This window comes from Armigeres subalbatus, chromosome 3 (assembly GCF_024139115.2).
Source record: "Armigeres subalbatus isolate Guangzhou_Male chromosome 3, GZ_Asu_2, whole genome shotgun sequence".
NCBI lineage: Eukaryota > Metazoa > Arthropoda > Insecta > Diptera > Culicidae > Armigeres > Armigeres subalbatus.
In genome coordinates this window covers 337,893,093-337,919,296 of record NC_085141.1, presented here as the reverse complement: position 1 = coordinate 337,919,296, position 26,204 = coordinate 337,893,093, and the positions used below count along the sequence as shown (strand labels likewise).

General features: G+C 40.5%; 2 protein-coding genes across 3 annotated transcripts in view; both read left to right on the top strand.

Annotated features, from left to right (window-relative positions):
- The first annotated feature begins 399 nt into the window (after window positions 1–399).
- The window catches only part of LOC134225806 (cytochrome P450 6g1-like), a 46,062-nt gene continuing 20,257 nt past the window's right edge, over window positions 400–26,204 (top strand). The window contains exons 1-3 of one of the 2 annotated variants that reach the window (XM_062706164.1): window positions 400–994; window positions 1,077–1,224; window positions 25,738–26,158. In XM_062706164.1, the coding sequence (XP_062562148.1) occupies window positions 648–994; window positions 1,077–1,224; window positions 25,738–26,158 (916 nt within the window). In that variant the 5' untranslated portion in view covers window positions 400–647. Of the gene's footprint in view, window positions 995–1,076; window positions 1,225–25,058; window positions 25,642–25,737; window positions 26,159–26,204 lie in introns of those variants that run through there. The other variant, XM_062706165.1, reaches the window with a different exon arrangement.
- LOC134225808 (uncharacterized) lies at window positions 18,452–20,774 on the top strand. Its single transcript, XM_062706168.1, has 3 exons — window positions 18,452–18,619; window positions 18,695–18,993; window positions 19,895–20,774. The coding sequence occupies exons 2-3, from the start codon at window positions 18,707–18,709 to the stop codon at window positions 20,772–20,774; spliced, it is 1,167 nt and encodes a 388-aa protein (XP_062562152.1). The 5' UTR covers window positions 18,452–18,619; window positions 18,695–18,706.

Genomic DNA, 26,204 nt, shown 5'->3' with positions numbered 1-26,204 from the left:
TTTCAAAGTCCCGTCCCGATTTATCATCGCAATGATCTGATCAGCCTATCTACAAAGCACCTCCATTGTTTTTCGTTACTTAGTAGCTACTAATGAAAATTGATTTGTTGGGAAATTTGCAAATATATCAGAAGAATCTGAGAGTGGGCAAAATAATTTTAAATAATATTTGTATAGTCCCTATAAACAATGCACAGAATAAACTTTTCCTTAATTGGGCGTAATGAAACTTGAATTGTTGAAATAATTGAATGCGCTTCCAAGGTGTAACGTGTCAATAAAAAGCAAAAAAGAAACAACACAATAAACAACTAACTCGATTACATCATTTAATAGGTTCATTGCTAACGAACAGTGCCACACTCATTCAGAAACCATGTATACGAATCCTTAGTAGTTCATTCCCAGATTAACTGCCCGCAAACAAACAAGCTTCACCTGTCTACCTGTGCCAATACTATTTGTGCCGCCCGAGTGTGAATATCAGCTCCAGCTGTCTATCAAAATCTTCGGTTACTCACAGTACAGCGAGTGCAAATCAATGTGGGATACAGTTTTCCAAATATCAAAAGTTGCAGCATCCTCCTCTCGATCAAACAAACAGTAAAGAACACAAAGTCAAGTGTATTGAATTTCACCGATGCGCAATGATTTACGCAAATTCTGACGTACTGCTAACCGGTTACCTCACGCTGGTGCTTGTTTGTCTGGCTGCATTCTTTGTCTGGTTCATGTCAACGTCGGGAACACGATACTGGCAGTTCGCTGGCGGAGTGCCGTACGTTGCGGGGTGGCCCTTGGTGGGAAATTTCCTCGATGCGTTTCTGTTCCGGAAGAGCACGTTCGAGCTGATGGACGGCCTGTACCGAAATCCCAAGGTCGATGGAGGCAAGCTGTTTGGGGTGAGCATACTGATGCAGCCAGCACTGGTGCTTCGAGATCCGGAACTGGTCAAGCAGATGCTCATCAAGGATGCGACTTATTTTAGCAATCGGTGAGGAAATGAATATCTAATCCACAGAATCATCTTTTGAGTTGATATGCGATCGAACTTTTGTTCTGTTCTGTTCTTACAGATATATGTGTACCGACCGACTGCATGACACCATTGGGTACTACAACCTCCTAATGATAAGAAATCCCCACTGGAAACAGTTGCGGGCTTTCCTGACACCATCGCTCAGTTTGAACAAGATCAAACGAATGTACAGCCTCGTTGACCAGGTGGGTGCCCCGACATGGAAATGTGATAAGCATAGGAACAATCATTGGTTCAGGTACTGAAAGACAAAGTTATTGACCTATTAGTGGTTGTCAATAAACTACGGTTTTCTGCTACGAAATAGGACATTTTCGCGTAATACATGACGAAGAACATGAAACAAATATTATCGAAACAATAATTAATTATTATTAAACACGTGAATTACGGTTTCTTTGAGGTATGCATGATGATAGGTGATTAATATTGAGCAGATTATTCCTTATCAAATCGGCTACGCACGCTTGGAAAGTCTCACGCCAAACTGAGTACGATTCCCACAGGTTGTTTATTCAATGCGAAGCATGAATTCTGAGGGTAAATCTATTACGACTTTACGAGTATTCAACATCATCAAATAGTGTAAATCTTATAATTAGAATTAACAAGACGAGATGATTGAAGTGGTAGAAGAATATGTGTATCTTGGAACATTAGTGACGTGCGATAATGATGTTACCCGCGAGGTGAAAAGGCGTATTGCAACTGCAAATAGGGCTTATTACGGACTTGGTAACCAGCTTAAGTCCCGTAGTCTGCAAACGAAAACAAAACTCGCGCTGTATACTACTCTGATTCTTCCGGTGGCTTTATACGGCCATGAGGCATGGACGTTAAAGAAGGCTGATCGGAGAGCTCTCGAAGTGTTTGAGCGTAAGGTGCTGCGGACAATACTCGGCGGTAAACAGGAGAACGGTATCTGGCGGCGTCGCATGAATCACGAATTGTACCAGGTGTATAAAGGGCTGGATATTATTAAGCTTATACAACACGGCAGACTACGGTGGGCTGGTCACGTTGATCGTATGCCGGAAGAACGTCAAGCGAAGATAATATTTAGTAGAGAACCCGGAAGAGGCCGCAGGCTTCGTGGAAGGCCGCGTACACGATGGCTTTTTGCAGTTGAAAAGGACCTGAGGGCGCTCAATGTTCAGGGTGACTAAACGCGATTGGCCCAGGATCGAGTCCAGTGGAGAAGGATACTCCATTCGGCGTAGGTTTATCGAAGAGCTGTAGCCCATCAAATATCAAGTAAGTATATTCAAAACATGAATGATTTCAATAAAATGGAGCTTTCCCATTAGTCTAGTGATGTAAACCCTCCATTCAGGCTCCAACGTCCATCCCGCGCTGCAGAAGGTCACATCGATGCATGACTCGCCATTCGATCCTCTAAACGTTGACGCTTGGCCCTCGTTCAGCAGGACTACGTTCAGTATCGCTAGAGACTCCAGCAGGATATGACCTCAAGCGTTAGTAAACCTAGAGGCCCAATTCACTGCCCACGCGTTGAAGTCACCTGCTACAACTAATGGTTTAAGACCCGTTAGTCTCGCTACAAGATTCTCTAACACCCTAGTATACTGCTCTATGCTCCAACTAGGAGGACATTAGCAGCTACAAAAGTAAACTTCGTTTACCTTTGCTATACCAAAGCCTCATCATCAGGAGATGACACTATCTCCTGGATGAGGTACCTCCTGCAAGTCCAGATGGTCACTATTCCGAACTTATCCGCAACCCAATTGCTATGTTTAACAGGGATGCGGTACGGGTCGGACAGCAAGGCAACATCAGTCTTATTCTTGTGCACCGCCTCGCAATGGTTGAGATTCAGCTGAGCGACCTGCATGACCGAGCCCGTCTGGAGGCCGGACAGTCCTGCCCATCGGATGACCACAGATAAAACACCTCGGTACGGTCTCGGTACAACTGACCAGCTGAAACGCTGGTTCGAACACTTCCAACAACTTTTTCAAGTGCCAGCCAGGCCATCACCAATTCGGCATGATCTGCCTAGGATCCGACGTATAACACGCGTCAATACCGAAGCTCCATCACTGCTAGAGATTCAAACAGCCATCCAAAGCACGAAATCGAATAAAGCCCCAGGGGTCGATCGCATATCAGCCGAGATGCTCAAAGCTGACCCCACGACATCCGCTCAACTACTGCATCGTTTATTTCGTAATATCTGGGACACCGCAACTTTCCCGGTCGACTGGATGCAAGGTATCTGGACCATATTGTCACGCTCCGCATCATTCTGGAGCAGGTCAACGAATTCCAAGAGTCCCTTTACTTGGTATTCATTGACTATTTACGAAAAAGCTTTCGACCGTCTCAATCACGAGAATATGTGGGGCGCCCTGAGACGCAAGGGGGTTCCTGAGAAAATCATCGGCCTCATCGAAGCACAGTACGAGGCCTTTTCGTGTAGAGTGCTGCACAATGGGGTCCTGTCCGACCCTATCCGGGTCGTAGCTGATGTGAGGCAAGGATGTATTCTATCACCGTTACTGTTCCTCATCGTAATCGACGAGATTCTGGTAGATGCGATTGACCGTGAACCAAACCGCGGGCTGTTATGGCAGCATATAACCATGGAGCACCTAAACGACTTCGAATTGGTCGATGACGTTGCACTCCTCGTGCAACGGCGCTCTGATATGCAGATGACCTTGCCGAGTGCTCCTCTTCGGCAGGTTTAGCCATCAACAAAACCAAATCGTTGGATGTAAACACGGTGACTCCTTCCAGTTTCACAGTAGCCGGGCAACCAGTGTAGAATGTTGAAAGCTTCCAATATCTTGGTAGCCAAATGGCGTCAGACGGCGGTACCAAGATCGACATAGGCGCACGGATCAAGAAAGCAAGGGCTGCCTTTGCGAGTTTAAGAAACATCTGGAAAAACAGGCAGATAAGTGAAAGCACCAAAATACGAATTCTCAACTCTAACGTGAAATCTGTGCTGTTATACGCTAGCGAAACATGGTGTGTATCAGTGGAGAACACTCAACGGCTGCAGGTGTTCATTAACAGATGCCTGCGGTATATAATTCGGGCCTGGTGCCTTCACAACTGGATCTCAAACAACGAGCTCCATCGCCGTTGTCACCAGAGGCCGATAGCTACAGAAATTCGGGATCGGAAGTGGGGCTGGGTCGGCCACACTCTACGTAGGGGCGAAAACGAAATCTGTAAACAAGCATTAGACTGGAACCCAGCGGGACATCGCAGCAGAGGCAGACCCAGAGGCTCATGGCGGCGAAGCCTCAATAAAGAAATAATAGAAGTCGACCGAAATCTAACCTGGCAACAGGTTAAAGCGATAGCCGGGCAACGCTCAGGATGGAGATCTTTCAAGTCGGCCCTTTGCACCACCGGAGATATACAGGATCCATAAGTAAGTAAAGTAAGGTGCGGTAAGACGCGCGGCTACAAAGCAAGACCATGCTGAGGGTGGCCGGTCTAGGCAATTTTCGGATTGGAAATTGTCTCGACTTTCCTGGACATAAAAGTATCATCGTGTTAGCCTCATGATATACGAATGCAAAAATGGTAACCTGGCTTAGAAACCTCGCAGTTAATAACTGTGAAAGTGCTTAATGAACACTAAGCTGCGAGGCGGCTCTGTCCCAGTGTGGGGATGTAATGCCAATAAGAAAAAGAAGAAGAAGACGGTCTGGCAGGTGTGAGCCTTGTGACCTTCAGCTCCACACCTCCGGCAAATCCGATTCCGATCAGGACCTCTTCAGTCATATGACTTATGTCCGTAATCGAAGCACTTGAAGCAGGCCTGAGGTTGTTGGTATGCGCTCACCAAGCATAGCGACCAACCCACCTTCAGGCCTCGGCATTGGATTGCCTCCACTGGGCATAGGGCTCTCACCTCTGCCAACTTTTTATACGCATCACCCATCACCTCTTTTGCCAACTTTTTAGCTGCTTTTCTTCAGTAAGGACTCGAATCTTCGAATCGGCTTCCTTCCTGGCCGCTTTCTCCTCGGTAAGTTGGCGGATCTTTCGTTCCGCCTTCTTACTTGCCTGCAGCAAGGATTTCCACTCCTGCTTTGCCCCCACAACCATGTTGCAGAGGGTCAGCACGGACTTCTTAAGGTCCTTGCTGTACTTTCCGCCGTTGTCCAGAAAAGACATGATTACATCCGTTACGTCTGTAATCATCTCCATTTTCTGGCCTCCGCTCTCCTTGTGACTGGTCCCTGGGACCCTGGTCAGAGTAGTCCATTTTGATCTCCTTCAGGCTCCTTCGACCTGCCACGCTGTTCTGTATCGCCTGCCCCTTGCGATCGATGGGGCGACCTGTTAAGGCCACTTCGTCTGGGGAAGGGATCCACCCTTTCGTCTGAGGCTTCACCCTCTCCACTCAAATTTGTTTTTTTTTTTTGGTTTGGTCGACATTTTGGTCTCACGGGTCGCGAAAATAGGTCCGCCTCGCCAGAGCTCCGCAATAACGTGGTAAGGGAACGTTATACTGTGGAAGGGGAGGGTGTGCCCAGGTACTCCACAGGATCCGTTCTGTTTACTCTATGAGCATCAGATGAACCGGTTTCTGGATACTCTCTTTGCTGTTTTGTTTTGATGCTGTGCTCCGTTTCACGATGTTCCAGTATTTCCCGCGTACTTAATGACGTTTGAACAGTTTTTAATTTGAACGATGTTCAAACCAACGGGGTTCAAATTAAAAAATGCTCACGGTACCATGGTTCAGAATAAAATACAGGAACTTTGAAATGATAATTTTTATTCAGTTTAAACTGATGCAAATCGACTAGTCGAGTCAACAAGCTATCTACATAAAATATATCTCTTCCTTTTTGCCTTTCTCGTACAACAAAGTTGTACCGAAAGGCTATCATTTCACTCCAAAATCGAACTTTTTATAGAATTTATGATGTTATATACTAATCGACTCAGCTCGTCAAACCGAACAAATGTCTGTCTGTCCGTGTGTGTGTGTGTGTGTGTGCACACGAAAACCGAAAAACATTATAGCCACATTTTCATATAGTAATTCTTAATCGATTTTCTCGCAACAAGTTGCATTCGACGGGGGACAAACCCTAGTTGATCACCATTGAATTTCATAACGATTGCGCATTCCAAAAAAAATCTAAATATTAAGATAGTTATGGAACATAGTAATCTTGTGACAGATATATGATGCGAAAATCACTGTACAGCATAAAATCATATATCTGTTACCCAGAATCACGTTGGTATTACCCAAGCAATGATGATTCTACGCTGATACGTACTACTTGTGACAGATATATGATGCGGAAATCACTGTACAGCATAAAATCATATATCTGTCACCCAGAATCACGGTGGTATTACCCAAGCAATGATGATTCTACGCTGATACGTACCCTGCTCTGCGCCCGTTGTATACAACGCTACAGGTACAGCACAAAGAAAATTTGAATGCAAGCAATGCTAGTAACGCATACAATGGCGCCATCTGGTTGCGGTCACTACCAATTATTGACGTTAAAACTTATTTTACTTATTTTACAAATTTATATCACTAAATTTACTAAATGATTTGTTCAGTAGGCATATATTTATAAAAATATTGTAACTGTTTGTCCTGGTTATATATAATCATTTTCTTTTGCCATTATCAGTTTTTTAAATTCTGAGTTTAAAACAAGTTTTGAACGCTGATCTTTTTTCTTAGTTTGTTGTAATTATTTATTATAAAAAGGAAACGTCAACATATTTTCTATTTATATCTGAACTAATTGTTTCCGAACAATTAAATGATTGACATCACGTACAAGAACACTTCTAAAGTGTTTTATATTTAATTATCGATCAAAAAGGAAGATTTTTTTGTGTAAGTACAGTCGGGATTCGCTGGTTGGGATTTTAATACTTGGGTCACTTTTTAGTTGGGCCTCCGCTGGTTGGGCCATGGCCCAACTAAAAAGCAACCGTACGTCAAAATTCAATGTAAACACGTAAAACGGGATTGGGCGTCACTGGACATCATTTGTGATGTTCAAGTCGAAATACACGTGCTCAAATGGCTGTCAGTTGGCCCAACTAAAAAACCGAATTCGTTAGTTGGGCCGAGGTCGTGGCCCAACCAACGAATCGCAACTGTAATACTTAACAGCACAGATAAATCCAACAATCCTTTTACTAATTTTAACATGAAGTGTCCAGACGTCTCGGATAATGCAGGACAGTCCCGGACTCAGCCTGCTTGACCCGAATTGCCCGGAAAATGTCATGCATTCCCACATGTTATGGATAAGTTATGGAATTCGTAAGAAATCGGATTCAAAAAAAATGGTCCAGATCCGAAAAACCAGAAGAAAAAAATCTTGGGCACTCTAGAGGGTCTACTGAACTTGGAGAATGGAGGTTTAAATAATTTTGAGAATCATTTCCGTATATGTACTGAAAAATCAACAAAAGTTGAAATAATGTGTCAAACTCTGAATAACGAAATCTAAGGAATCTGAAGTAGTTGAGATGGTTTAAAGAATGTGGGAATATTAAGAATTTGTATGATTTACGGAGTTAAACGTATCTGAAGATATTCTGTAAAGTTTAGATCATGACAATGATCCAATCGAAGCTCTACACACTTAAATTATTTTGCCGAAGACGGCAAAAAAAAATCGCCGAGAATCCAACAGCTGAGATCTCGGCAAAAATCTCGGTGAAAGTTCAAATTACCGACTGGTCGTAAATTGTGCGAAACCCCCAACTGTCAAAATTTACCGAACTGTTCGTAAATGGTTCACCGATCTGCTCGGTAATGTTTTACAACATCTCAGTACAATGTTTTGCTGAAATTCAGTAAATGATTAGTTTGTTTATTTTCATTGCTATTTGAAGTAAATAAATTGAAATGCAAACTCAAATATTTTCGAGCGTTTGTACACATGTGATCATAAATATATTTCGATTTATTTTCATATGTCGTTAACACTCACAATTTTCTCCCAAATTTTCACTGGAATTATGAAAATGAAGCAAATTGTCCGAACTATATGATGTTAGTATACCTTTACGATAAGTATTCAGGAATACGCTTCATAAAAATCTCAATCCAGTAATCCAGTTGAAAACCCAAAAACAGCTATAGGGAGTTATGAATTTCTCTTCAATATTACATAAAACTTATCTGATAAATAAAAATGCCGTCGTCACTTTTAAAAATAGTACTATAGCTTTCATCTTGATGGAAAAATTATATATTAACGGTGATTCCGACGGAAATCCTTTCCAATTTTTGAACAAAAATGTACATCACGTCTGTAGTTTGGTATGATTCCTCCAATCTCATATTCAGCACAATCTGCAGCTGCCTTATACAAATATGTTCCTTGGGTAATCTTTGTGGAGCCTCGTTTTGGAGTTTCATCGAAATTTGTGAATTTGCTTAAATAAAATATTATAGTTATCATTTAATTTGTTGTGTTTTTTTCAATGTTTTGCTTACCAAAAGAAGTTTTCCAAAAGCATCTATGTGTGCTTGAAATAAAATAATTTCAAGTCAAATTTTTTCGCCAAACACGTGTGATGTCTAAGTTTATTTTTTGACAGATGAGCTTTACCGAAATCCGGTGAGATTTAAAGTTTACCGATCATGGCTGCAAATTTTATTACCGAGTGATTGCAATCAACATGAAGTACCAAATTTCGTCAAAATTCAACGAGATTTCAGTCAAAGCAAACTTTGCAGACCATGTTCGTTGTTTTATTTTACCGAAATAAAATTTCGCTTTTAAGTGTGTAGTATCTAAAAACATGGGATATCAAACAATGAGAAAAATCATTTTGGAGTATCCTTAAATCTGCAAAGATCTACAAATCTACAAAGTCAGGAAAACGTCTTCAAAATCCGAAGAATGCGAAAATGCACAGTGATTGTTCAGACTGAACATATTTTGTAAGACAACGGACAATGCCTGGTAGACTGGTGAAGAATATTTTGCATATCGAAGAGTTTCTACGATTGGAGCGGAAATCGAACCCTCACCTCATAACAACACAATTTATATCGAGTTTATATGTAAATGAGCAGTTAGTATTCACTGGTTGTTGTAAATTGAGGGAAGAAAAGACTCTTTTCTTTTTAGGAAATTTAGGCGTTTTCTTAAGTGATTTTTTTGGGGCGTAAATAGGGATTTTGCGTTTTTTGTCAATCCCAATAATCATAATAAAGCGGTACATATTGGTAAAATAATTTTGATAATGACAAATTTACTTTGTTAGCAATTTTACAGATACTAGTGTTTCTTTACATAAATCTAAAATTCACCAAGTGTGTTTCGAACAACAATAAAAATGTTTAAAATAATCACCAAAAGGCCGGATTTCAACGAAATATTTATTTAATATGTATTGTGTCGCCAGCACTAAATTGTATTCCGACTTCCGACGTTTTACTTCCGAACTTACTTCCGACATCATGAACGTCAGAACAAAATTTGAATTTGCTACCAAAACATTGTCGGAAGAGCGTTCGGAAGTGTGGAAATCGACTTCCGAACCTCAATTTGGTGCCAGCGACGTTGTCAGCGACAAAACAAGCTCGATTTTGTGACAGATAACACCGTGCAGTGCTGCATATTTATTTTATTTTTCCGTGTGAATCTCGTCGGAAGTGGGCCTTGCTGCCAGTTCATCAGCGTCATATAAACAGTTTTGGTCTAAATGCACAATACTTAGAGGCTATGCAAAAATGGTAAATGTATTTTTATTATTTTGTTAGAAAATCTGTATATGTAACGCAGATAATACGATAGTAACACAGCGAATGGTGAAAAAATATGTGTGTCATCCTGCTGCTGTATGCGTACAACATGATACGTGTATCAGTGTACAGAAATCATATGTCTGTCGATAGTACTGCGCCCGTTGTATACAACGTTACAGGTACAGCGCAAAGCAAATTTGAATGCAAGCAATGCTAGTAACGCATACAATGGCGCCATCTGGTTGCGGTCACTACCCATCACAGACGTTAAAACATAATAAGAAAAATGAGTTTTTTCTTGTTGGAATATGAAAACGACCAATGAACGTGTTCGTCGGCGATATATTTGTATATTCTATTTTAGTTCAAACTACTTATTTTACAAATTTATATGCCACGTCATATCACTGAATTTACTAAATGATTTGTTCAGTAGGCATATATTTATAAAAATATTGTAACTGTTTGTCCTGGTTATATTTGATGACCTTAAATAATTATCTTTTGCTATTATCAGCTTTTTTGAATTCTGAGTTTCAGACAAGTCTGGAACGCTGATCTAACAGCATGGATATCTCCATCAATCCTTTTACTAATTTTAACATTACAGTCCTGGATTCACTGAATCAGCCTGCTTGATCCGAATTGCCTGGAGAATGTCCCACATGATAAATCTGTAAATTCTGGATGAGCTATGGAATTCGTAAGAAATTGGATTTAAAAAAACAGGTCCACATCCGAAAAACCAGGAGAAAAAATAAATCTTGGACACTCTAGAGGGTCTACTGAACTTGGAGAATGGAGGTTTAAATAATTTTGAGAATCTAGGCCATTTCCGTATATGTACTGAAAAATCAACGAAAATTGAAATAATTTGTCAAACTCTGAATAACGCAGGAATCTAAGGAATTTTAAGTATTTGATTACCCAGGAGGGTTTAGAGAATGTGGGAATATTAAGAATTTGTATGATTCTCAGAGTTAAACGTGTCTGAAGATATTCTGTAAAGTTAATATAATGATAATGATCCAATCGAAGCTCTAGAATCTAAGAAAATGGGATATCAGAAAAGGTGAGAGTATTGGAGTATCCTTAAATTAGCAAAGATCTACAAAGTTAGGAAAACGCCTTCAAAATCCGAAGAATGAAAAAAATCACAGTGATTGTTCAGACTGAGCACTTACATTTTTTTTAAATCACGATAATAAAGAATATAATAATAAATACTTACATATTCTGTAAGACAACAGACAATGCCAGAAAATTTTGCATATCGAAGAGTTTCCACGATTGGAGGGGGAACAGTTTTAATAAAGTTTTTGTTTGGGCGTAAATAGGGATTTTACGTTTTTTGTCAATCCCAATAATCAAAATAGCTGTACATATTGTAATATAATAATTTTGATAACGACAAATTTACTTTTTAGCAATTTTACAGATAGTAGTTTTTCTTTACATCAATCGAAAATTCACCAAGTGTGTTTTGAATAACAATAAAAATGTTTAAAATAATCAGCAAAAGGCCGGATTTTAATAAAGTATTTACAGGTCATGTAAAAATGGAATAGTAGTTTGTGTAACTAGTTGCAAAAAGATGATTTTTTCAGCACGAGTTGTACGTTTATCCAACGAGGCTTGCCGAGTTGGATAAATACTACGAGTGCTGAAAAAATCGAGTTTTGCAACGAGTTGCACACGCTATTTTTTGCAATAACGAAAAATGGTACCAAAATAGTACAATTTTATTCACTTAACATGACCAATCTTGCCAAAAAATCTTGTTGCTGCAGAAAACGAACAGATTCCATGTTATTGTGCCGCATTGTGTGTTCGATAGACCATAAGGCATAAGATAAACCTGCCTTTGGAGAATTTGATGTCATGTCAATCAAATTATTTCATTTATTACGTGACACAGATAATACACTATTTGAACACTCACCCAAGGCAATTGGGTTGTTTAGGGGTATATATGTTTTGACATATTCTGAAACTGCATAAAAAACTGAGCCTAACCCTAATTTTTCAGAATTTTTGGAGCCCCAGAGCTATTTTTATTTTGCATTTTAAATTTATATGGGACTAAAAATTTGTTCTTATGCTGCATGGGCCAACTGTCATTGTATGAATGTTAGTGTCATTCTATCGATTGAAATGGCTTATTGTTTGCTGTATAAAAATGTAAATAAAAGGTTTTCAAAGATCAGCAAAGCATGCTCTTTATGTTAAACTATAAAAAACCTCATATTTTTCTTTGCTAAACAACCCAATTTAGCTAAATGTGGTCATGTAACTATTGTTCTAATGCTGGTTTTCCATTATAGCACCCAAATGAGTGCTTTAATGGATTTTATGCAACCCATTTGAGTTGCATAATGTTCATTAAAGCACCCATGTCAGTGGTATGGAAAAGTAGGCCGTTTTATCACTCAAACGCCAACTGTAAACCAGGTATTATGATCAGGAATTGCAAAAATGTTTATTATTTTGTGAAAAAAATCTATATGTAACGCAAATAATACTATAGTAACGCAGCGAATGGTAAAAAAATATGTGTGTCATCCTGCTGCTGTACGCGTACAACATGGTACGTGTATCACTGTACAGAAATCATATGTCTGTCGATAGTATAATTAAGTTATAGCATGCCATAAAATGCCTTGAAGTATCAACCCATGCAAGCTCTTCTATTCGATTATGTACACAACTTTAGTACAACAATTGCAACGCAAGCTTTGATTGCGTGCAAGATACGACGCATAACGCCATAACGTTTCTGCAGCTTTCTGGTATAATAAAAAAAAGCTCTCATAAAACGCGCACGCTAATAATACTTTACAGTGATTTTAAAATTGATATAACAAATTATTCAGCATTTCAACGAATTATTTTCTGATGCTTGATTGGGTTGTTTAATAATGCACGAGAAAGGCACAATCACTGCTAGGTGGATCAATCTGAATTTTGATTTATGGGATCGTGCATTTAGTTTAAAATAACGGGTGGCCACTAAATAGCTGGAATGGAAAGAATAGCTCGGGAAGAAAACTTCAAAGAAGTACAGTTCAATCTGATATACGTTGATACCGTTACTGGTACGTCGACAGGTCTTAGAGGAAGAACCGTCCTAAACCCAAGACTTCTGGTCTATAGCCAACGGTAGTTAACGGGGTGGGCACGCAAGGCCTCCTTTAGTCCTCGAGTCTCAGGGTCGATGGAGGTAATGGGGAGGTTTTCGGACTTGGTTACCTAAGAAATTCGGGGGTTAGTTTTAGAATTTATATTCACTTACGAAAAGGATCTGTAGTTGAACTGTCGGTCGATCCTGCCGGGCGACAGAGGGAGAAGTATGAACAGCACCAATCGCGCAGTCGGTCGGTTGGGCCCGAACGGGTAGGGCGGCACGTGCGTCAGCGACGTGGGGTGGCGCGATGCGACAGGCCGGTGAAAGCGAGTCACTGCGGCAGTAACGACGATGAATAGGTGGCAGGCAGGTTGCGGCAGTAACACTCAACCGCGACTTGTAGGGAGGGATAATCTTTCACCGATGAAGGCGTCGCGTGGAAGATGTTCACATAGAATGGCGATAAGCTGGTAAAACAAAATGGTTTCCGGCAACCGGCGTCACTCAACAAGCCGCTCGAACCCAGAACTACAGCGGGTACACGAGGTTCGTTGGCAGGTTATTAAAAGGCGTTCCTCAACGAGTAGCAAGTTGGGGCTTACAGTGGCCGCTCGAAACGGGAACCCAATACTGGTTGACGAGATTCAATGGCCGCTTAGGGAAGGTCGCCTTTCTAAACAAGTAGCTTGTTCGTGCTTACAGCAACGGCGACCGACGCCGTTCCGGCTTCGGTAGCCGACTTGGTCCGGAGAATAGGACCGGAGCCTTCCTCGTACAAAAACTTCTACACTATCTCGGCACTACCACGTTATCGGTCCAGTATCGTATGGCTGTTAGCTTATTCGCTCTCTCTATCATTCGATTTTTCCAGAAACACTTTTTACGATCCACTTGGTGATCGAAGACCCCTTTTCCCTCGTTTTTTGCGCAAACCCTCCAAATCAATCCGTTTTCCTCCACGTTCCTTCCGCCATCCATCGCAGCCGTGATTTGTCATACCGTCGGCTCCAAAATCCATCCACCGGAGGATTTATTTTACTGTCCAACTTGGTAGCAACGCCATACGCGAATAGGGTTCTAAAACCTAGTCCTCCTTCCGAATGTAACCAAGCAGTAAAAATCGTAAAAATCGTAAAAGTAAAATATTTTCTCTTTTACAATGAATTACTTGGCCTTAGTCTTTGAACTTTTTTTTCCTCATTGTTTATTGTTTAAAATAGCAAATTACGTATACATAGTCAAATATGATCTTAAATTTAACACATTATGAAGTACTGGTCTGTTTTCGTTTACAAACATAATGTATCTAATGAATGATTTCAAAATTTTCTTCAAGTTAACTCTTCGAATTCCGTGTAACTCTGGATGCTGCAGAGACTTGAAGTTGACGATTCTGCTCCCTCTTAATGTCGCCAGCTCATGTTCCATATGCTGCCATAATTGGAGTATTTGAGGACATGTTGAGAATTTGTGTTCAATTGTTTCTTCAGTGCCACATGCATCACAGTTTGAACTTATCCGACGGTTTTCTCTAAACAATAATGCGTTATGCCCCACTTTCTCGTTACAGATTAGATAGTATACTGTTCTCTCCTCAGAGGACAGGTCTTTGTGCGAAACGTTTTTCCAAACTCTCAACCAGTTACGATTTATAATCGTTTCGATCCTGTTCACAGGTAACTCTTCCAGATATTTTTCGTAAATTCCACTTGCAGTGGAGTTTGCTTGAATATTTGTTGGAATTTTGTGATACATCTTCATTATCACCTTCAAGTATTCTTGCTCAGCGGAAATTCTGGCGATGTCTCTTACTATTCTGATGTCACGTATGTATCCTTGTTGGTATGGCAGCACATTTTTTGTTTGCAGAAAGCGATTGAGGAGCAAAGCTTTGCTTTTCTTCAGTGGACAGTGCAAACCTAATCCTCCATTCTGTTTTGTTTTTTTAAGTCTGTTCATAACGTACTCGATGTTGTACTCCATGCCAGAGAAACATACAGATTTGCTGCTTAATCCGCTTTCCTGTAGCCTCATGTAGAGGGAAAATGGATGATAGATACCATAACTTGGAGCATATAAAGGTGTTCAAGAGCCAGACACGTTGTTTGATGTTAATACCTCTTGATCGATTAATCCATAAAAGTGCATTCATGCTTCTCCACAGTTTCTCCCAATTTAAACGTATGCTTCCTTGTAGAGTATTAGTGTAGATTACTCCTAAGACCTTGATCTGTTCCTGGACCTGCAATTCGTCAGGAGTATCAAAATTGTTCCCGATTCGCAAAGCAACTGTTTTTCTGAGGTTTAGTTTTGCACCCGACTCCATTCCATATTCCCTAAACGCGTTGATGATACGTTGATACGTGGCCGCGGAGTGTGCTGAACTTCAACGGGTAAAGCGAATCGCATGACAACCGCCTTGTGGTCACTAAACCAGTTCAATTCAATTTAATTTACAACACTGAATTCTTTGAACTGCAGGACGATTAACGTATAAAACGTCGATCCTTGACATAGATTGACCTCGAACGAACGTGTAATCGATTCCAGAGTTGAAAAGACGCCAACAGTCCGTCAAGTCTTCGGTTTGAACGAGCCTCTTTAAAGTTGGGCTCATGTTCGAATTTCCGGTTGAATCGCGCGTATTTATCACCGAATTAAAATCTCCAGCGATGATGAGATAAGGAGCATGTTGAAGCATTTGTTCTGGGACTACTCTGTTGAAAAACTGTTCTCTATCATTTCGGTTGTTTGATCCGGATGGTGCATAAATGTTTATGATGGTTACTGTGTTTTGAAGAGTAACGGCCAATATTCGTGAGTCCAAACCTCTCATAATCATAGTGATATCAATTCCTGTTCGTATAAGTGTTGCAGTCCCACGATTTCGCTCATCTACATTGAAAATTGCTTCGTACCCTGGGAACTCATAATTCACGAACGAAACTTCTTGCATGCATACAATGTCAAATCATCTTCTTCTTATTGGCATTACATCCCCACACTGGGACAAAGCCGCCTCGCAGCTTAGTGTTCATTAAGCACTTCCACAGTTATTAACTGCGAGGTTTCTTAGCCACATTACCATTTTTGCATTCGTATATCATGAGGCTAACACGATGATACTTTTATGCCCAGGGAAGTCGAGACAATTTCCAATCCGAAAATTGCCTAGACCGGCACCGGGAATCGAACCCAGCCACCCTCAGCATGGTCTTGCTTTGTAGCCGCGCGTCTTACCGCACGGCTAAGGAGGGCTTCGAGGTCAAGATCAAGCATTCGAATGAATGCCGAGAGAAAGAGTGGATTTTGGTAGGATTTTGTATTGCGTTAACGTTGATAGTTGCAAGTGTGTATGATTGGTCGTGTGAAGACATTTTAATTTGGTTGCGAATTACGAGTTCTACTTGTCTCTTCGATAGATGCGCGTGTCTGCGTTCCCAGTCGGCTGTGGCGATTGTAGGCATGCTGATCGTCATCAGATATATTTCGGTCGATCGAGGTGTTGGCGCTTGCAGTTCGTTCGATTGTCGTATGTGTTACGGCTGTTTTCTTCGCTGTGGTTAAATCTTTGCGATCAGTAGATGTGTTTCGTTGTTCCGTCGAGCTTTTACCTTTTTTTTCAGTTTCACAGTCTCCGTGGTTTGCCGCCGGCCGCTTAATCTGTTGTTGTGTGCTCGTAGTAGGTACAGGAGCTTTCAGTGATGTATCTGGTAATGAATGACTATTGTCAGACACCATCGACGCAGCGCTTGCACTATTGTCTGGTGCAGATACCACGTTGTTGGTGGCATCTGATTTAGAAGAAATTCCTGATGCAATGTCGGCGTACGAGACAATCTTCCGTTGGTCCTCAGCTATTATGAGACGGTTATCAGCACAGCTTCTGCCCCGATGCATGATGTTACCACAGTGACGACAAGTAGGTTCTTGATTATTGTAAGTTACATAGGTGTTGTAACCTCGAATGCTTATGTAGGATGGAATGGCTTTCCTCAATTGGATCCGTACGACTTTCACTCCCTTTGAAGCATCCAGGAACCGAGATGACTTGCACTTTTGCTCCGTGATAGAAATTACTGTGCCGTATCGCGCCATGAATTCGTCTATCCATTCCTCTGGCATTCGTGGCGGTAAATGGTGGAGTTTGACGTCCGTTCCTCCATCCTCTACTGCCAGACGCATTCTGTGGACCTTGCTGTCACTGATCAATTCTAGCTTGCCGTCGTATTTTCGGACAACCTCCTGGGCTTTCTCCTGGCTGTGGAGTTCAACGTAGACTTTACCTTCCGTCAAATCGAATTGAATTGCTACAACGTCGCTTGGTGTAAGGTGTAAACCGTCCGCAATAAAGTCATACACCAGTGTTTGCTTGATGTTTCGGATTCCACGGATGTCCAGATAGAAGGTATGTACCCTCAGTGAATCCATGTTGGATTTGGGGAGCTCCCTCGTGGAGGATCAAGCCTTTAAACCCCTTAGAATATTAACTTTCTTGTTTTACTTTCGAGAAGGGTGTCAAAGTACGTCTGTGTTGTGTGACGTCTGTTTGAAAACTATTTGAACTCAGATTAATAAATAATAACAGATGGTCCGTGGTCCGCCGTGCGGCGTAGTTTAATCTTGCGGACCGCTGAACGGCTGCCATTTCCGGATGATGCTTCTGATCCTATATGTATGAGATGCTTCGTGTCTTTGGACTTCCAATCACCTTTGTATACAATGGAGCTTAGTAGACCAAAACTCCTTTAACAGATTCCGAAACATTTTCACGTTTAAAATTGTCCACCTTGTAGGTTATCTGTTCCATTATTAATAACATGGTCCTATATCAATAACATTCGCAAAACAGGCTATGCTCATTTTTTGTCGTGTTTTGTTGTTATCCGGCGTGCTTACTACTGAAAAAAAAACACAAAAATAAGAAATAAAACTATTTGCACACCAATTAATCGCCTGCTTTGAGCGTGCTTTCAACGGCACACTAGGGGTTAATTATCTGAAATCAGTATGGCGAAAGGCATCTAAGATTCGATTTCTCAAAATTAAGCACCTCAATCAAAGCGGACACCATCCTTCATAACCGGTACCAAATAGGGCACTGCACGGACTGCTTTGTCTCTTTGTCGCTGCAAAGAAATTAGAAAACAACAAGGCCAGTAAACGTCAAAATTTATGAAGAACGAAAGATTTTTTTCCATACAGTGCAGTTGTCCATGAAAAGTTCCTAATTTTGAGAAAATATGCGTTAGATGTCTTTCGACATACAAATTTCTGGCGGTTAACTCATGCTGGCTATATGCGCATATACTATAGCGCCTGGATATGGAAGCGGCAAGTAGACAATCAACCACTGCCAATAATTCATTGTACAATGTGTACTGCTGCTGCAGTACTTCCTGTTGACGGCATATTATTGCGACATTTACTCCTATTTAGACTAACCAAGAATAAATGATTATCACAGTCGAATTTCGCACACGATTTCGTAGTCTGTGACGGTTATTAAAACAAGAAGGTTATCCGCTTTTTCCATACAATATATACTTTTGAAATACCTTATTTTGGTTAACCTTGCAACTGACAGCCGTGAGTCTTGTTGTTTTTATTTACATCGCAAATTCGGTGCAGTTGCTGTCGACGGTTCCGATGCAGTTTGATCCGGTGCATCGTCTTCAAAAACGGATTGGTTTCCCCAGTAATTTGATTGGTAAGATAAAATCAGTCAACTAAATATTGAAAACCCGAAAGGCTTTTGATTTACAACAAAGTTATATTTGCTCAGTCATCCCCGGTAATGGAAAATACGGCCGCCGAATGCTGCTCTGCGATTGCGGTTGCGACGGAAAGGGAAACGGAATACCCGGAGGAGCGGCTATTCGATTCAGACGAGTTTATTGAGTGTGATGCTGAGTTTTTGGAGAGTGATCCTGAGGATTGTGATATGGAAATGAGAGCAGAAGAGGGTGCAGACAAAAAAGCTGATTCGAATAGTGCTGCTGAAAATTCAAAGGCATCCTTTGAGGATGATGAATCGACATTGTTTATGGTGAGCTTGGTTGTTTCTTTGCGTGATTTTAAAGGGCAAACCTTGTTGGCCGAAGACAAGGGAACCCCCTCACAAAGAATAACAACTAGAGTTCCCTCTCTACACCACGGCAGGCTACTGACTGATACTTCTGCCAGCAGCTGCAGTTCTCTTTATTCAACAATAGGTATATACAATAATCCATAGCAAACTTCCTTAATCTATACCAAAGAGCAACTACAACTAACCGGCGCCCGCTTCTTATCCATGTTCGATCTACAGCGAAGCGTCGCACACTACCTGATATTCCAACACTCCTCCTTAGTGTGCACGCCTCGCAACTCTCCTGGCTCCTTCTAACACCGAGCCTCCCGTCCAGAGCTCCTCCTCGCCGAACAATTCCTCTCCTGGCCCAATCCGTTGCCCGTACAAATGGCCTCTATCCGACGTTTGCACAGCACCCTCTGTTGACCAGCTCCTGAATGTTCCGACGCTCCTCCTGGACGCCTGCTGACCAGCCAGCATCCTACCGAACAACTTTCCAATCTCCTGATGAATTCCGCCCGACGCTACCCAAGACTTACGTGGCTGATCCATGATCCCACTGCGCCACGCGACTTATGCGGCCGATCCATGATCCCACTGCGATAACGTCGACGGCAATAACATCCCACTAAGATGGAGAACGGGAATCGTTCCTGGGCCCATAACCTGTTGGCCGGAGAAGGGAACCCCCTCACAAAGAATAACAACTAGAGTTCCCTCTCTACACCACGGCAGGCTACTGACTGATACTTCTGCCAGCAGCTGCAGTTCTCTTTATTCAACAATAGGTATATACAATAATCCATAGCAAACTTCCTTAATCTATACCAAAGAGCAACTACAACTAACCGGCGCCCGCTTCTTATCCATGTTCGATCTACAGCGAAGCGTCGCACACTACCTGATATTCCAACAAACCTCAGCTGGAGAGTTAGACACCTGGTTAATCTGTGGCAACAGCGTCGAAAATTTTCTGAGTAGCGTTTGGGAACAATCTAAAAAGCACCTTATTCGGCAAGTGGTAACAGTTCATGACGATGATGGTAATGTCACCTACAAATGGAGTCCTAATAAGGAAATCTGTGAAGCTGATTTCGTACACTTTGCCTTGTTTTACGATAAGCAAAACCGTAGGACTATAACAGTAGATAAATTAAGCACCAACGTTCTTCAAAACTGGAGAAAAAAGTCAACAATTGAACTTTTGCTCCACAAATACTCGCTAACTGTAAACTCGAAGACGTCGTGGAAAAAAGTTGAAAAAGCTTTGATTGATGTGATACCCAAGAATCGCGGCGGTGCAGTGACAACGGAATTTGCCAGCGATTTGGCCCATGAGTTGCGACGTAAACATGGGCATATTTGGAACGGTCATGATATTGCCTGGAGCATCTGGGCAAACACCATTCTTGCAGCACCTGCTCATCAGCATGAAGCTATGAAAGAAGACTCTACGCCTCCTGGTAGTTGCATGGACCTATTTGCAATGAAAGAAAATGAGCAATTCCAGCGAATTCGACGTGAGTATCGTGTTGCCCATAACGTAAATGACGGGTACCAAGCGGATATTAAGAAGGTAATGGATGCTTTTACAGAGCTGAAGGAGGCTCAGCAGCAACAGACTGTGAAGCTTTCTGTATTGGAGAGGCGCCTTGAAAATTTAGCTTTGAGGAGTCAAATCGGAGATTCATTCATCAGTTCTGCTGAATCAGCCATGAACGTGCGTGAAAATGAGTTTTCATCAATGATTGCTTCCAGAGTACAAGATGTTGAAGACGTAGATCATATGTAGGTAATGACAAACATTCAACAAAAGTGATTATTCGAATTTTTTGTACGTTACCCGAAATTTTGAAAAATAAAACAAACAAAAACACGGATTAAATGCTTTTATTTTCCTTTATCGTTAGTTCGATACATTGTTTCCCATTAGAACTCACCACACTTTTTGTGATTTTCTTCGAACTCCATATTTACCAGGTTTGCCTCGTCATTTGCAGTGGGATCGAATCTACCACCCTTCATGTAGCCGCATTTTCGAAACAAATTGTCCATGTTATAATTGGAATAATGCTTCATAATTTTTGCAATTATCAACTTGAGATTAATTTTGTCGTTCTCATCGTACTCGCGTTGCAGTCGTTTTTTACACATTCCAAACAACACCTCGATGGGGTTCATATGAGGACAATAGGCTGGTAGGAATATTAAATGGATTCCAAGTGACCGGAAGTAATACACCAAATTGGGATCGCAGTGAATCTGAGCCCCATCAAGGATCCATACGGAATGCAAGCCTGGGTGATGTTGCACTAGCTCACTGTCGAGAGCAAATCGTTTGCAGAAATTAAAGAACTTTGCTCTCGTGAATGTTCCTTCTGTATGACATACTTCCACCAAACCGTTCTGCCCAGCGAAACACAGCAAAGATTCCCGAGGTTTTCTGACGAATTCACCCCTGAACAGCAAACGTTTTCCTCGAGCACCGAATCCCTTTGTTCGAAGCATGGCCTTATTGTCGAAGCTGACTTCATCAATGAAGAGTAAATTGTGGTAATCCCATTGGAAAGAAGATATTTCGTTATAAAATCTAATAACGTCGTATTCCTTTATCTGTAAAGCCCTCCGTTCTATAGTCTTCCACGTCATGCCCTCGTGATGAAGGATTCTACAAATCGAGGCCACAGAGATGGTTATATGGAAATGCTTGAGAAAAAGTTTGGCCGCTTCGTCCAGAAAAGTTGTTGGCTTGCCATGATATAGCTGGACAATAGGGTGTCCCAAAATTGGACCAAGTCTGGGATTTTGGGGGCTCAACCTTCAAATGAAAGCTTAGGGTAAAACAAAAGAAAAATTGTTCTACGACAACTCTGGGAAATGACGTTTAGGGGTGGCCCCGACGCGTTTTATGAAAAAAGTGCATTTTTTATAGGTAACATCGAAAATACCGGTATATCGAAAAGAAATTCGATGAAACCCATCCATTTTATATTTTTTACATTTAACTTAGGGTTTATACTTTATGGTAAAACTTTGATACCGCATGTTTTAGGTCTATATATTTTTCACTGATGCTTTAAATGCCCAAAAATGATGAATTTTTCTTAATATTTTTTTATTAATGCATCCAAAACGGGTATCCATCATAATGCGTTCGAAACTAGATATACATAGAAAGGTGAGCAACCTTCTATCTCTATCCGTTTAAAAGTTTTTCACGATTTACTGCAGCTTGGAAAAAGACTTTTTGAAATTTCGGATCATAATACCTGGATCATGTTTAAGTAAAGAAACGCCTACTTTTCCATACCAACCAAATGAGTGCTTTAATAACCAATATAGCATTCATATGAGTTGCATAAAATTGATTTTAATACTTATTTGAGTGTTATAATGGAAACCCAACGATGGACCAGCAGTAACATGACTACAAATTGTTCAGTTAGTCTGGGTGAGTACTCAAATAGATTGATGAATATGGTTTCAAAACTACCCATAGGTAGGTTCAGCTATCGTTTCATGGTTTGGTGAGCTGTGCAATGTTTCACGATAACATGGAAATCAATTGTTTTCTGACCAACTTGATTTTTTAACCAGCACGATCATGTGAAGTTAATCCGGCTGGATCATTTTGGTCCCGATTTATCGATGCAATCAATTTATCATTGTATTCAGTATTGGTAGGCAAAATAGTTCGTAATTAGTGTAAATTGTTCTTATTTCCAGAGATTCCGTAGATGGTAGATGCCAAATATTTCAATATGCATTATAAAATAATAATGATAATAGTAATTTGTGTAACTTGCAAAAAGATGATTTAATCAGCATGGTTGTATCCGGAGACGAGCCAGCCTCGGGCTGCAAGTCTCCTAAATAAAGACAAAAAAAAAGCATGGTTGTACGTTTATCCAACGAGGCTTGCCGAATGAGATAAATACTACGAGTGCTGATAAAATCGAGTTTTGCAATTAGTTGCACACACTATTTTTTGCAATGGCGTAAAATGAGCTTCAATATGGCGTAAAATATGACAAATCGATAACAAAATGATCTAGTTGGATTTGCTTCACATGATCGTTCTTGCAAAAAATCAAGATGGTCACAAAACAACAAATTTCCATGTTATCGAGAAACATTGCACAGCTCGACAAACCATGACACGAAAACTTAACCTACCTATGGGTAGTTTTGAAACCATATTCATCAATCTATTTGAGTACTCACCCAGACTAACTGAACAATTTGTAGTCAGTCATGTTACTGCTGGTCCATCGTTGGGTTTCCATTATAACACTCAAATAAGTATTAAAATCAATTTTATGCAACTCATATGAATACTATATTGGTTATTAAAGCGCTCATTTGGTTGGTATGGAAAAGTAGGCGTTTCTTTACTTAAACATGATCCAGGTATTATGATCCGAAATTTCAAAAAGTCTTTTTCCAAGCTGCAGTAAATCGTGAATAACTTTTAAACGGATAGAGATAGAAGGTTGCTATTTTTAGCAAAACATTCGTTATAAAATTCCCCATCTTTCTATGTATATCTAGTTTCGAACGCATTATGATGGATACCCGTTTTGGATGCATTAATAAAAAAATATTAAGAAAAATTAATCATTTTTGGGCATTTAAAGCATCAGTGAAAAATATATAGACCTAAAACATGCGGTATCAAAGTTTTACCATAAAGTATAGACCCTAAGTTAAATGTAAAAAATATAAAATGGATGGGTTTCATCGAATTCCTTTCCGATATACCGGTATTTTCGATGTTACCTATAAAAAATGCACTTTTTTCATAAAACGCGTCGGGGCCACCCCTAAACGTCATTTCCCAGAGTTGTCGTAGAACAATTTTTCTTTTGTTTTACCCTAAGCTTTCATTTGAAGGTTGAGCCCCCAAAATCCCAGACTTTGTCCAATTTTGGGACACCCTACTGGACAAGCCAGCGGCGCTTGTCTGCTCCAAATTTTAACGCTGTTCTTGCATAGGCTATTCTGTTGAAATATCCATTTTCTTCATATCTTGTTATCCAGTTTGAAATTGTGGTTTTGTTTTTCATATATATTTTGGCAAGTTGCACTTTTTTCAAGCCCAAAAAGTAATAGCCGTATAACACATGATACACTGTATTAATAGTTGCCCGTCGATTTTTCACCTCTGTTAAAATATTCGCCATATTAAATCAATTCAGCTAGATCAAAGTTACTAGTAAAAACAGTAAATATGAAAATTATAATCTTGTTGTATTTATTTATTCACATTTTGCACACCATTCTCCATTACACAGAACGTCATTCAAGGAACGTCAGTTTGACAGTGCGAAATTCGAAAAATAGGTTTGAAAGATTATCACAGAAATCTAAACAGTCATGCAAAGAGCAATATTAACAACTGAAAATGTTGCAGTAAAAGTGCGTGGGCAACAATTTTCTGAATATTCTAAGGATTCATTCACATAAGGAAATATTTCTCTGAAAGCATTAACGTTCTCCTAGAAAAGTATTGAAATTTCCGTTAATAAGCACGTCGCTGATTTACTGACAGCAAGACCCGTTTCTGACGGAATACTATACTGAAAAACTGAAACTAAATGAAGTTTTCGCTGGCAAAGACGCACCAAAATAAACTTAGGAAGCCAATTTTTAAATTTCTGCTCGATGTGTTATTTAGCTTTTGATTTTTTTATAATCATTATTTGGAATGCGGAAAGTAAGTTCAGAAGTGCACCAATGCGAGTGCTCAAAGGTTAATATAAATGTATTTCTACCCTTGTACACATACCAACATCCCTCATGACAGGTAAAAGTTGGCTTATATCAGTAGCGGTTTAGGTATATGGCCAACCCATGCCCGATCGTGTATTCTAATCTTTATTCATAAGAGTGTCAGGATTAGGAGATTTTAGAAAATAATAATAATTCCTTTAGGTATCCTATTGATTATCGACTAGTGACCTAGTGCAAAACACTCGCATATTTTTTATTATTTAAATTTATTTCACAATCTAATGTTATTTACAAATCATTTAATTATTATTGATAAATATTGATTATTGTAGAATGTGTAACATTTGTTTGAAGCATTTTAGGCGTGTGCATCGTCTACCTGGAAGCACGGGTAGTGTCGCATGCGCGCTGAAGCCACATGCCCCTTTCTTGTTCACTCTACGCAGTATTAATCAAGTTATTCTGGCGTGATAATGCCTTTGGCAGCGTGGCTGGGGCTTATCTCGCTAATCTTCTATCTCATTTGGAAGCGCCACAACTTCTGGAACTACCAGGGAGTGGCGTATGTTTTTGAAATTCCCGCCGTTGGAAATTTCAGTTCGGTCGCGTTACAGTTGCATTCCTTGTTCGAGTATGTGGCTCGCATCTACGATCACGTGCGCACGCGCGACGCCGATTTCTTCGGTGTTAACATATTCTTTCGGAAGGCACTGGTGATAAGAAACCCGGAAATGGTTCAAAAGCTGTTTGTTAGGGATTCTAGTTATTTTCTCAATCGACATATGTGTACCGATCGCGTGGGCGATCCCCTCGGATATTATAATCTAATGATGATCAAGGAGCCGATGTGGAAAGAATTGCGTGGAGTTTTATCGCCATCGGTGACGTCGTCCAAACTTCGAAGAATGTTTGCTTTTATCGATGAGGTAGTCTGGTAATCGTTTGAAATCTTCATAGTTGATTATTATTTCATTTATTCTCATGAATTCACTGTTTTGTTGAACTATTTTCCTATTCCGTAGATTGGTAAGAATATGTTAGCAACTTTGGATGGCGTACCCCAGAAACCGTCACATCTACGAGAAACGGAATTTAAGGAACTTTGTGCTCGTTTCACGACCGACGTGATTGCAAGCACATTTTTTGGAATTCAAGCAAACTGTCTGAATGATGAGGACTCCGAGTTTCGTTACTATGGGCGGAAGATATTCGAGTATGGACCCAAGCGAGCCCTTAATATGGCGGCGTTTTTCTTCATGCCAGAGCTGGTGCCGTATCTGGGCTTCAAATTGTTTCCCAGGGATACGGAACATTTTTTGAAGACGATCATCGAGCAAGAAATCGGAAGAAGGGAAACGAGTGGTGAAAATCGGGGCGATTTCATTGACTCGATGATTGCGTTGAAGAATAATGGGGCGACGATTGGAGTGGAGGAGAAAATACGTGAGTATAGACAATATGTTGTTGTATATGAATAAATAAAAACCTG